The following is a 12,942-nucleotide window of genomic DNA, read 5'->3' as shown; positions in this document are numbered from 1 at the left end:
TTGCGGAACACCACAGGTAACAAGGTGGGGGGAGGACAAAGTGTTGGATATCGAAACCATTTGATATCTCCCAGTAAGGTAGCTTTTCATGAGCTCTAGTTGTGGACCCCGGAACCCGTAGCGCGCCAATTTTGAGAGAAGAATACTGTGATCGACGCAGTCAAATGCTTTTTTTAGATCAAGAAAAATGCTACATCCCACTCTGAAAAGGGGATTTAGTAACATCTGCTTTGATAGTAGTGGCAGCACATCAGAGAATGATGTCCTTAGCTCTGAATCACTAACCAAAATTGAAATTGTACGAACGGGCTGGTAAACCATCGTACATCATCCAAGCCATAATCTGGTTTTCACATATGCCTTCATTTTCTTGTTACAACCAAGTCATTCTCATTCCTTTGTCACACAATGTTAGGCAAGTGTAACTTAATCTGATTTTTTCGCAGGTCTAGATGGAGGATACTGATGAAAAAGATGGACCTGTCCAAGTGTGCATCAAGTTATAGTTTTTCTCATGAATAAAATGAAACAGCACAAACACATCTCGTTAAGCAAGAGCCTGTTTATTGAGAAATTCACACAGGGCATTTCCGGCGTCTGGGCCAGCGATATTTGGATCACCACCAGGTCTTGGCTTCATTGCGTATACCATCTGTTTCATTCTGGCCTTAGCGGATTGCAGTTTCTGAGCTAAGCCGAACACCGCGCCTTCAGTCGACCAAAATCTTTCAACCTTCATGTGTGCTTTGCTAAGTTTCTGAAAAAGCAATTGTGAATTTTACGGGCGGCAGATAGGAAATTTATATTACATATTTGAAATTAGCTCTAGCTTATGCTCTGTTTGTGTTTCAGGGAAAAGGCTTCGTGAGCCGGGGCTGAAAGGGATAGGCTGTGTCATCAGTTATGTAGGCTAGTACTGAACCCTCTGGCTCCCAATCATGAAGTCATCCTGAAAAACTTGAATGCAGCAAATGCATGTGAATGCATGTTTGGTACAAATGTTGCTGTGGTAATTTTTTATCCACCCACAACACTCAAGACTTGTACAGTGTACTGGAATTTCAAAATGCGCTGGAATTTCAAAATGCGCAACTAGCAACTAGAACAGGGGTGGCCAACCTTTTCAGCCAAATCGCCACATTCGATTGACGAACTATTCTGCGGGCCACTAGCCGCGCTAAGTGCGAAAATTTTTTGAAGTTGATAAATTTATAATATTGTCACCCCACTATATTGCAAGCCTGATGCATAATGTTGGGCTCAGTTTGCAAGGACTGGACTATTCAGCACCTGGACATATCGATATCGAAAGCTTCGTCCAACATGCGGCAATCATTTTGTGCCTAGGTTTCATAGTCAACGGTCTTTCTGCGAGTGCTAACGGGAGGTCGCGAATATATATATAGTTAGACTCAATCCGCTACATTAGGCGTTCTTTCATTTTCACGAAGGGGTAACAATATTAAAAGCAAGAAATCGAGTGACAAGATGTTGCGCTAAGCGTGCAGAAAATTTTTACTTCTGATAAATCTATCGCAAGTATTCTGCTTTATTGTAGTGTACGAAGATCTACCAAAATGTGACTGGCTCATAGATCCACCAATGCGTCGGAACTGATATTTCAGTCATCACATCTCGAGTGTTGCGGCCAGAAAAATCAAATTTTTGATTGGCCTTGCAAGTTCACAATCTGTGCAATCCATTTTTGATAATACTACTAATTTCGGAAATTAACTCACGAGCCACGGGCTGGCCGACCCTGAACTAGAACCATCAACTTTTCAAAATCTGCAATTAGAACTAGAACTACTCACTTTCAAATATCCGCAACTAGAACCAAAAACTATTCACTTTTTCAAATCCACAACTAGAACTACTTAGTTTTAGTAACTAAAATTAACTGAGTAGGTTGATGTACAATGTAGCCTACATGTCTGACTACACTACAAAAAATATACAAATTTGGTCTCATTTTCAGCAATTTCAGTCTTAAGAGTGAGCAGGGTTGTAACCTAGTCACAAGTCGATCCCACTTCAATAGTTTTGACTAGATTCAAGTCAATATATTTTCAATTTACCACCGTGTCAAATCCGAGTCCAACTCATCGAGCAGAGCGTCGAGTTCGAGACATGGTTTTATGACTCGAGTCCAAGTCATTGTGTTGACTGCTCAGTTTCCAGTTTAAGTCTATCTTTCATCAATTTGGGTCTTACTTTCGAGATAGAAAGTAGCCTACTTGGCAAGAACAATTGGTCTTTCAGACTTCTTTTTCAAACATAATGATTCAAGACCAAATTTGTCTGACCGTTTTGTAGTGGTATGCTACGCAAAAACTGGCTGACGTTCCGCCATGACAAGTATAGAAATATTACGATGCACTAGGGTTGGGCAAAATCGAGTGCCTGAGTGATTCGATTCTGAATCACTTATTACACTTCGATTCGAGTCGAGTATCATCATGATGACATCACAACACAATGTACAATGCCAAAATTTAAGTGTGTAGGCTACCTTTTATGCCACCATAAAAAACATAACGCCTATTGTCCGTCGCATTAAAGATACTGTTTTTTTCGACCATACCATTTTCATTGCACTGCTTGACTGTTATGGCCATGAGATGGTCCTGACTTCGGAAATGTGTTATTTCCAGCAACGTTCGTAGCTTTGTGCTATATCTCGTATGTTGCGACACGGCCAATCAAGGTTTCAAGGCTTACTCAGTGGAAAATAGTATCAAAACTATGGTATAATTCTCGTTAGCAAATCAACTTTCAGTATAATTACAGTACTCGAAAAATAGTATTTTACTACTCGACTCGAATCATTAAAGTTATTACTCGATTCAGATTCGAGTACTCGAATCATTGTGGCTAGCCCCACTAGGCACCAGCAATTATTTGTATTAAAATCGTTTACCTGGATTTAATAAACGATTGGCTTCATTGGCTACCCTCCAAAGAGCGACAGCTACTCAGCAAGCAAGAGAAATTGAGTTCGTATAATTTGCTGGCTGCTTTTCGTTATGGTTTCGAAGCTCGTCGCAGAGTACACCAAATGCTTCTCTCACGGATTTCTCGAATTCCCTGGTTTTTCTGTACAGTGTACATAAGATTAGATTTACCCAAACCATTATACAGCAACCACAACTAGATAAACTGACTTTGTCGTACGCAGATGTGATCGGTGGTTCTTTTCATTCCAGGACTCTGTCCTCTTTGCTGGCTTTCAGTTTCTGCTCTCAGCTTCGGTTAATAATATAAGCCAGGAACATGCTCGGTCTCTATTACTGAGCCAGGTATATTGAGTATAGAGCCCCATACACATCGAGAAGGCATATCCGCAACATCCCATAGCTAAAAGAGGGTACTGGCGAGAATCGAACCCAGGTCGCCTGCGTAGAAAAAAATATCGAGTTCAGGGGCAGCACAGCTTGATATCATGTGAAACACGTTACATTGTATCATGTTCAATGGGAACATTGTTTATAGGTGCCATGGGGAGCACTCACTCTCTCTGATCGTATAACGAAGAAGCGCCAAGGTTGGAGCCAACTTCTCCGCATCTCACGAATATGCCTCTCCCACATCGTTTTCCACAAGCATATTACAACTGGAACACCCCACAGACATGGTTTCGTAACTATCAACACTTACGGAGAATCGCGTTCATACTGGCCATAATTTCCCGCGAATTTACCGAAAAAACGACCTGTATGAACATAAGTTCGCGGTAACTCTAAATAGGTATGAACGCGTTCTTTTCCCGGAACTGTTTCGGTAATTTTTTCTCTATGTGAACATCGCCTGTTTCGGAACTTGTTCCCGAAAGAGTTTCGTAAATCCGGTATGAAAAGGGCCCAAGTCGAGTCGAACATGTAACCAGGCCTTATGATGAGGATGATTTTAGGGTATAGTTCCAGTGACTGTGACCAGATAGATTGAAAATAGCTTTCGATTCATTAAACCAGGGACAAGCACTTTTATCTGGGATGTTTAGTCGAATAAGAAACTGACAAATCATGAAATTAAGGGTGCATTTGAATTTAACAAACCCCTCTCCCTCTGAATAACTTGCCCAGGTGCCCAAACTGTCTTTATTTGAGTGTCCCTGTTGAAAGAGAATATTGATGCCAACATGGTAAATTAGTTAGATCAACATTTGGTCTTTCCATGTGCATCAATTGCATATTACAGCAGTTACATACTATTTACTGACACACAACGAATTTGTTGCAGCGCTAGCATTCAAGTCCTAAATCCTTTTCAATTGTGAAACAACTGCTCCAGAGTTCCCCTGCTGTGAACAGAGCTTTCTGCGACCTAATAGTCAGTATTCAATGAAGCTATCGCATCACGCCAAGACGTCTCATTTTAATAGTGAATGGGTCCCTTTAGACTCTGCCGTTTCAATCACAGCAGAATCCGTCGACATTATAAGATCTTACTAATCTAATACCGGCAATCAAGTTTGCGCCGTAAAATTGACCTGACAAACATGATGTTGAAAAAACTCCCGGATTTCAAGCACAAAAACCCAGAAACCCAGGTGATGCTCGAAAAATCCAGATCTGGGTGGAAAAACCTAGAAGTGGCATGTCTGGTGTACAGACGTTATTGAGACGTAGACCATTCTCTGATTTGTTGTGAATTATACTTGAATTTTGCTATATTTCCTTCTCACTCGGAACTTTATTCAATTTCCAACTATTTGCCGATTCAGTTATACTAATTCTAATATAATTTGGAAAAAAGTGTGTTGCTCTAATTCTAATATAATTTGGTGAAAGATGTGTACCTCTAATTCAGTGGTTCCCAACGTGGGTGATATCGCCCCCCAGGGGGCGATTTGGCGGTCTAGGGGGCGAAAATAACGAAGGGGGCGATAGGGGGGCGAAAACAGACGAAGGGGGCGAAAACAACGAAGGGGGCGAAAACAACGAAGGGGGCGATAGGGGGGCGATGACGCGTTAAAACGTCTATATTGGAGTCAGGACCATAACTGCCACACCCCAAACCCCCAATTGGGGGTGGGGGGCCGAAATCGAATAAGGCCCAAAATTATTTCGTGAATTAACATAAATTATAGAGTAATTTGTTAGAAATTCATGCAACTTTTTCAAAAAGTTTTCGCGCTGCGCGCGATGTCATTATTTTCATATATTTTGGGGTACCCGTCACCCAACAAAAATACGCATGATTTATGGAAATGGGAGGCTTCGGAGTCAGTCATTACTGCGCCACGACGCACCAAGATATATGAAGTTATAGGCCATGTAACATGGGACTCCGAGAAGTGTGCCAGAACGATCAGCAGCTAGAAGACCTTGGTCGAAAACGAATGCCCTTGTGCTGACCGAAAACTTCGATATATATACAATAATACATAGGCTATATATATTTAATTCTCCATAGGGGCCTCAATGGCAGGCGTCGAATGTTCCATTCCTGGCGATTTGAACCCTACAGGACAAATGCCATCCCGCAGGGAAAAATTCTTTGCCAGTAAAGAAATACCAATTTGAAATCATGTGCGTCTTTTAGTTTTGTACGTTTTGGCGATTTCCATATCTTCTGACATGGCAGATATAGGAGGTCACAAAATAGCTTCATGTAACGAAGTCAATATAACAACGGGTCCGCCCGAAGATGTTTAATTATTATTTAGGGGTCCTACCTTTTCCAACACACCACACTCAGCTCTACCGGTAAATCTGATTACGTGAGCAGAGAGAGGATAAATAATTGATAGCAATATATATGCAATTCCCGACCATATTGACCGATTTAAACATGAATGATATAAATTTGTCGCGCTTCACGCGTTTAGGCGAATTACGGTGACTCACCAAACAGTACATGAAATAGGGTATAGCTATACGTAGCGACAAAAAACCCACCAGCTGAGGGGGTCTGAGGTTTGGTTTATCACCCTATGGGGGCTTAATACCAATGTTTTTGGGGTGTCTGATGAAGTGCTGTTACGGTCCTGATTGGCGTCAAGTCGGAGAAATTACCTTTTGTTTAGGCAATTCACGAAAATTTAGCTGTCAAAGTGTAATTTTGAGGTCGGGCCGAAAAGCTGACCTTTTTTCGTTAGTCAACTCGTCAATGATCCCAGTTTGTATGTCCATTTTTCGGTTCCCAATATTGGGGGGGGGGGGCGATGATCGGTGTGGAGCTTCAAAAGGGGGCGATGAGTCGAAAAAGGTTGTGAACCACTGCTCTAATTCTAATCTGATTTGCAAATTTTCTAGTTGTCCGATTCTGGACACAATGAGCATGAAGCGCACCTGTCAATGTTTGGTTCACAAAAGAAAACAAATAGCAACGACTTGGCTACCTTGGGTTCTGCGTTCAGTATTGACGATCGGAATCGGCAGATTTTTAGTGCCAAATTTCTGAATTTTTGCACTTTTTCAGGCAATTTGGCACCGAAATTTCAAGTTAGACACGTTGACACTATTTTGTCACTTTCGGCTTTGCATAATTTCGCAATGACAAGCTGTTTTCAGCGCATTGTAGATGCGTATGCGTATTGTGTTGTAGCAAGTGCACAGATTTCGCGTCGACGGAAGGGGCCGTTCGCACTTTCATTTGTGTGCCTTGGAGTCGACTTTTATCAAAATACACCAGCCAAGGCTGTGTCAACAAAAAGAGTTCGTGTACCATTTAATAATAGTACACTGAGGAACGCTCTCGTATTCGACATTTCATGCTGATTGCTGGTGACGTCGTATTTTGTGATACGATTGTTGATATGCGATGTTCTTTTGAATTCTCTACTAGTTGCTGACGATTACCCCTGATGCTGATTAGTATCAGCCGAAAATATTCGGGTTCATTTCAGTATGAATATACCATTCAATTGTATATTGAAGTTTTGTATACCTACAAGAAGCTGTTCAAGTGCTTTTTGTAGTATATATAACCTATTCTATGCCAGACTGCTACAACTCATTCTTCCTTTAATTTTGCATCATTTTAGACAGTTTGGTACTATTTTATGAAAGATTTGATTCCCAGAGCCTTACATATTGGGAAGCGCTTCTGTGTTCCTTTAGCTGGAGCTTTTTCAAGACCTTCTGTGATTCTCTGACTAAAGATATAGCTAAGGTTATTGGGATTGCATCCTAACCTTAAACAATATTGGCCATGTTTAAGAAGAAGTCATCGAAGAAAGACAAAACCAAAAGCAAATCAGAGGAAGATGTGTCATGGATTGTGGAAGGCATAGTCGAATATCTGCAAAGTCCTACATGGAATGCGCCAGTTTTAAACTTCGTAGACAGCCAGTGCGGTAGTTTCACACATTCCGAAGAATGCTCGTTAGAACACACCGAGATCCATCAAAAATACAAGGCACTAGTCGAAAAACTTCTCAAAGCATACACGCAGGAACTCGGAATATCCGAAAAACAGTTTTCTTCAGCTTGTTCGCCGTCGAATCGCGATATCGCAAGATTACACCGAGATTTTGAATACATATGGGCCGCCGATGATTTCTTAATATTCAAAGGATTGATGGCGTCTCACAATATAACTCTCCAGCAAGAAGCGTTAGAAATGATGCAACCCGGATATAACGCATCGGAAAAGCACAAAAAATTCACCAGCGAAGACGCGGACACTGTGACTAAAATGTTGAAATCGTCCAAAGTCAGTATATCGGAAAGAAAAGCTCGTCAGAAGCAAGAGGAAGAAGATTTTCGTATGGCGATTGAATTTTCAAGATTGGAAATGGAGAGATTGCAGTCATTGGCCGATAAAGAGAAGCAATTACTCGATCAAGCCATAAAGTTATCGCTTGAAAGCTCTCAAGCAGATTTACACAAAAATGATAGTCCACTTTCGGGTATGGCACATCCTCCTGCTGAAAATCCTAGGTTCCTAGAACGGTCCGATTACCTCGCGTCCGATATTCATAAATCAGATGTATCCATGTTAGACGGTCAGTTGAATCAGAAATCTGATGTGTCGACCTTGAACAATGAGTTTCATCAGACATCTGATATCCACAAGTCTGATATTCAGAAATCTGATACCCACGTGTCTAAAACTGCAGACTTTGAGCACAATGAAGCTAGTAATGAACTGACAAAACCAGTGCTTGTGTCTGGTGCATCACCCGTTTTTGCAGAAAACTCTGTCGAAGTAACTGCGACACATTCCCTGTCTAAGGCTGATAAAAAAACGCGTGGAGCTGCATCATCACAGTCAAGAGATGTCCAAAAACCAGATACAAACGCTAGCAGTTTACCCCCGTTGAAATCTGCGACTGATATCTCGAGTGCGCAAGCGGCTAACGCATGGTTAGATCAAGCCATGAAAGGAATCATCGATTCTCCAAAGAATTCCATGTTGTCCAATGCTAACGATCATTCGAAATTTGGGGCGATCGATCCAGAAGAGCTCGCGAAGCGTAAAGCTTATTTACAAGAACAGAGAGACAAATTACTCGCCCACAAAAGAAAACAGAGAAATGAGGAATTAGTGAATTTCATGGAAAATCGCAAGGAAGAAAGTCCTCATCGTGTACATCCGGAAGAAGATAAAAAACTGGCCTCAAGACGTGCTGTGGCGGAAAAACTAAAACAGGAGGTTGTCTACAAAAACTGATTCTTTTCTCAAAGTGTCGAGTATCATCCAAATCGGATGTTGCTACTTTTCAAGAGTACTACTTTTACATGATTTTGATTGCTACTTCTACTTGAGGCAAAACTAGGCCGAAAATACTTGTAAGAAAGTGCCTGGACTGTCGAGTGAATGCAGCCCTGTTATTTCCAAACAAGTATTTCAGGCCTAGTAGTGGAAACTTGGGGTCACTTTGTGTACTGACTCGAGGCAAGTCTGGCCTAAAACTGTCATTCAATCTGTTTGAATAAACCTGTGGACCAATGGTTCTCAAACTTTTTCAGACGTGTCCCCCTTTACGATAGTGAAAAATTTCATGCCACCTTATTGTCATATCACAAAATCCAACCAGAATGCTCGCAATCCCAACGGACAATTTGATGGCATCGAAGGCCATGACTGACGATTCCAGAATTCTCAAATATTAAATTAGGACTACAAACAGAACAATAACTATAAATTGAAGATAAATTGAGCATTGCGCAAATTTTTTTCAGTTGACCGCTAATTCACGACTCCCTTCAGATGCTTTCTCGCAGTTTGAGAACCACTGCTATAGAAAGTAGCCATAGTTGGTACTCAATTAGAATCCAAGTAACAATCTAAATTCACCCCCAAGACAAGATAGCAATTGCATGTAAGTAAAAAAGTAAGTATTCTGGGCCTAGTCTTGTCCAACACTCTGAAAACTCTCAAGTAGAAGTAGGGGAAAATAATTACCACTGAAGGAAGTAGTGAAAACAGGTAAAAGTCACTTGAGTACTTTTACAAAGCACAGGTCACCTATGCCTACTTCATGAATTAGACACTGTACAATAAGAAACGGCAAGACTTGGACTTGAGTCTCAACAGCTGTCTCGGTGGTTAATTAAAAATATCTCGATTTGACTCGACTAAAAATTATAAAAGTATGTTTGACTCAGGCGCAACCCTGTGAAAACACTACTTCTACTTGAGTACTTGGTGCTGACATTCTACTCTTCAATCCCTACGATAACCGCATAGTAGACTCATTACCAGTATGTGTTCCATCACTGATTCCGCAAAGGTAGCAATTGATTGCGGATGTGTTCATGGCGGCAAGAAGTGTTTTACGATATTGTTTTGGTGCACTTTTAACGATAAAATATGCCTTATCAAGAGTAACATATGTCGTGAAATTTGGTCTGCAATATGACCTTTTATCCTTTAATTTCCAATGATTGTGTTTGCTAAGGCTGGACAACATAGATTGTCTGAGTGGTTCGTTCCTGAATTGAGTAAAAGTCTAGTATTCGAGTATCAATCATGATCATGTCACACTAGTAGGAATGATATGTGGGGTGTTCAAATGTATGCCTTTTATGCGACCACAAATAATATAATGACGGTTCTACATCACATTAAAGTTAATATGGTTTTTTCGACCTATTTCATTGCACTTTGCGACAATGCTGTCTGCTGTGAGTTGATCGCGACTTCACAGACACAGTATGTCATTTCCACAAATATGTGTAGCTTTGTAGGCCTACTACATGTTTCGTATGCTGCGATATGACCAATCAAGGTTTACCAGCTTCCACATTGTAATATAGTATCGAAACTACAATTCTCGTTGAATGAACGCTTAATGGCAAAGAACATATTTTTGGGTAGGCTACTCGAAAAATCATTTATTGCTACTCGAATCATTAGATTGAATACCCGAATCATTGTGTCCAGCCCTAGGTATTCCTTTGATTCGATATTACGGTACATTTGTCATTGTACAGACAAACCTGTACGTATGTCACTGCTTTTTGTTCGCACTGTGCAATTTTTCACAGCAGTTCTGTTGCACTCATTATTGCTAGACTCCTACACATGTACACAATCTCTACATCATCGCAACAAATGATATGTTGATATTGCCAAAGCTTTACGACGGACTCTCATCGCGAAAGACATAAATTTGGCAAAATGAACACATTGTTTGTTGCGATATTCAAGTTCTGTGCTTCAAAAAGTCTATGTAAGGAATTGTACATTCGCTATGAACCGTGCTTTATAACATACGATCGGTGCTTGATATTCACTTCTTTTACCTGATTTGATCTCATTCTATATTTAAGCTGTTCGAAAATGACTTCAAATTTTACTGTTTGATTGATAAAATTGTTAGCTTGGCTGCACAACATACCAATAGTCCACTATATTTGCTGTTATGGGTCTGAATTGAGTTAAATTTGGTTTGCATCGGTTTTAGACAACATAACCATTTCATGGGGCATCCAGTACAGTTCGATGATTTTTTGTAACAAATCTAAAAATTTCTACTGTTATAGCTACAAGGGTTGGAATTGAGCCAAATTTGCAGGATTTTTGTAGTTAACGTAACAATTTTATCAATTATCCAGTGAATGCTGAAAAACCTATTCTACTTAATTTGTCGTGGGTCGGTTAGAAGATGTCAGAAGTGGATATCTGCATTTCGACCCACACATCTGGGGATAAAAGTTGTCGGCCATCGATAAAAATATAGCCACTAATTTCAGGAAGCGGCGTAGACAGATTACAAGCTTCCGCAGTTGTGTTTTGTTGTACCTTTTGCAATGAAACTGAAAGGTGTATGGTATGGTTTTGAAAGTGTGTCATTTAATATAGCAAGTTTCAGCATTTTTCACAAACAATCCTATCACAACACTTTGAAATTGTAATTAGAGCGTTGCCCAATGGTAGTAATTTCTCTCCGATCCTATCTTTATTTTGTCTTTCCGAATGCTAAGTTAAGGTGGTGAAATATATGTTTTAAAATTAATGTGTGCCAAGTTACGTGTCACAGTGAAGTATGCGTGCCAGAAATTGCATAATAGTGAAGACGTCTAGATGGTAGTCTACAAGTAGCGGAAATGATCTAGATGCAGCTCAATGAGGTGACTGTCCGATGCTGCTGTCAAACTATTTTTCACAACGTCAACTTAAATTCGAGGCAACATCATATTCAGCAGTGCCTCAAGTCGAGATGAAACAAACTTTCTATATCCGGAAAACGACATCGCCAACCTCTTTGCCAGGGTTGGAATGACTCGACTCCTATATATAGAAAATGGCTCAAGAATAGGATAGCCAAGATAAGAATTTCTTAGCAACTTTGAAGACTAGTCAAGTAACGACATGATTGGTATTTTGTCCATCATTACAGGCTAACTTCTTGTGTCTAGTCAAATTTGGCCCTATATTTAACCAAAATTCTCAAAAACGAGGACACTTTCAAAAGAGGTCAGTCCTCTTGAAAGGGAGGACGTATCGTAACCCTAGAGTTGATCCCACAACTCAATAAAATGATTCTAGTCCAGTGGTTCTCAACCTTTTCGTGTTCGCGGACCACTTTCGGACCGTCACGGACCCCGCGAAGTTTTAGTCTAAATTTAGCTCAATTATCGTGCAATCGTCATCTGTCTTGTGCAAAATGATAACTGTATACCCTTAGTGATAAACATCACCAAAATGACTTTTCTTGAAAATGAGATCATACTATTCACGTGTATAACCTGGGTTGACTTCTATTATTTCTAAGCGAGTTCTGCAATAATTTCTTGAAACAAGTGGTCGTGTCTTGGAAATCCGCGCCTTCGATTTTACATGAACGAGTACAAAAAATACATTTCCACAAATCTAGATAGTGGCGAATGTAATCATAACGCGGAACGCTTCCGACGACACATTTGGGTATGATCGCAACAATTATATGGCACCAATATGGACAAACAATTTTTTAATGATCATATAACGTCTAGCCTGGTCATTTTTATCTAGCAGCTTATCTTGAAGTTAATATGAAAAAATAATTATGTATCACAGGAGAAAGTGGATTTTTGTAAATATCTCGAAGTCGCCGTGATTGACCTTACTCATCCAACTTTTCTTTCCCACAATCCCCAACAAAACATCTCTAAACCGCAAAATGTTTGAATCAGTGGGCTATCGGCAATTTAGCAATTAAAATGAGTCTGTACTGTAGAATATTTCATCTCAGACGGCCATTCTGTGTGAGTTCGGAAGTTTTACTAGTAATGAAGCGAAACTGCCTTGTGATATTCCGAATTAAAAAAAAATACAAATTAGGTTATCAAATATTTTGAGGCTTCGCGGACCCCCGGTTGAGAACCGCTGTTCTAGTCTTAGCGCTGAGACGCAGACTCGACTTGGGACTCAGTTATGACTCGAGTCAGTTAGAGTGACATGCCACTCGGAACCTTATGACTTGGTTACAACCCTGCCTCAGGCAGGTGATTATTGCAGTAGTGTATGCTACTGATTCTTACCCTTTTCGTATTATAAAAATATTCT

At 40.3% G+C, this 12,942-nt stretch overlaps 1 protein-coding gene and 1 long non-coding RNA gene across 2 annotated transcripts; one reads left to right on the top strand and one right to left on the bottom strand.

Moving 5' to 3' along the window:
* Positions 1 to 540: 540 nt before the first annotated feature.
* On the bottom strand, positions 541 to 3,874 carry LOC145448564 (uncharacterized). The gene is made up of 3 exons (XR_013917954.1): positions 3,165 to 3,874; positions 2,921 to 3,096; positions 541 to 757 (listed from the first exon to the last, which is right to left on the bottom strand). It is a non-coding gene; the product is annotated as an uncharacterized LOC145448564 (long non-coding RNA).
* A 2,459-nt stretch (positions 3,875 to 6,333) lies between these two features.
* Positions 6,334 to 11,410, top strand: LOC145448651 (uncharacterized). The gene has a single exon (XM_080327096.1). It carries the CDS (start codon positions 7,156 to 7,158, stop codon positions 8,617 to 8,619), a length of 1,464 nt encoding a protein of 487 aa, XP_080183222.1. The 5' UTR covers positions 6,334 to 7,155; the 3' UTR covers positions 8,620 to 11,410.
* Positions 11,411 to 12,942: the final 1,532 nt, after the last annotated feature.

Source organism: Botryllus schlosseri, chromosome 10, assembly GCF_051294905.1.
Source record: "Botryllus schlosseri isolate E-star chromosome 10, Bs_hap1, whole genome shotgun sequence".
Classification (NCBI taxonomy): Eukaryota; Metazoa; Chordata; class Ascidiacea; order Stolidobranchia; family Styelidae; genus Botryllus; species Botryllus schlosseri.
This window is presented reverse-complemented; position numbering and strand designations above follow the sequence as displayed.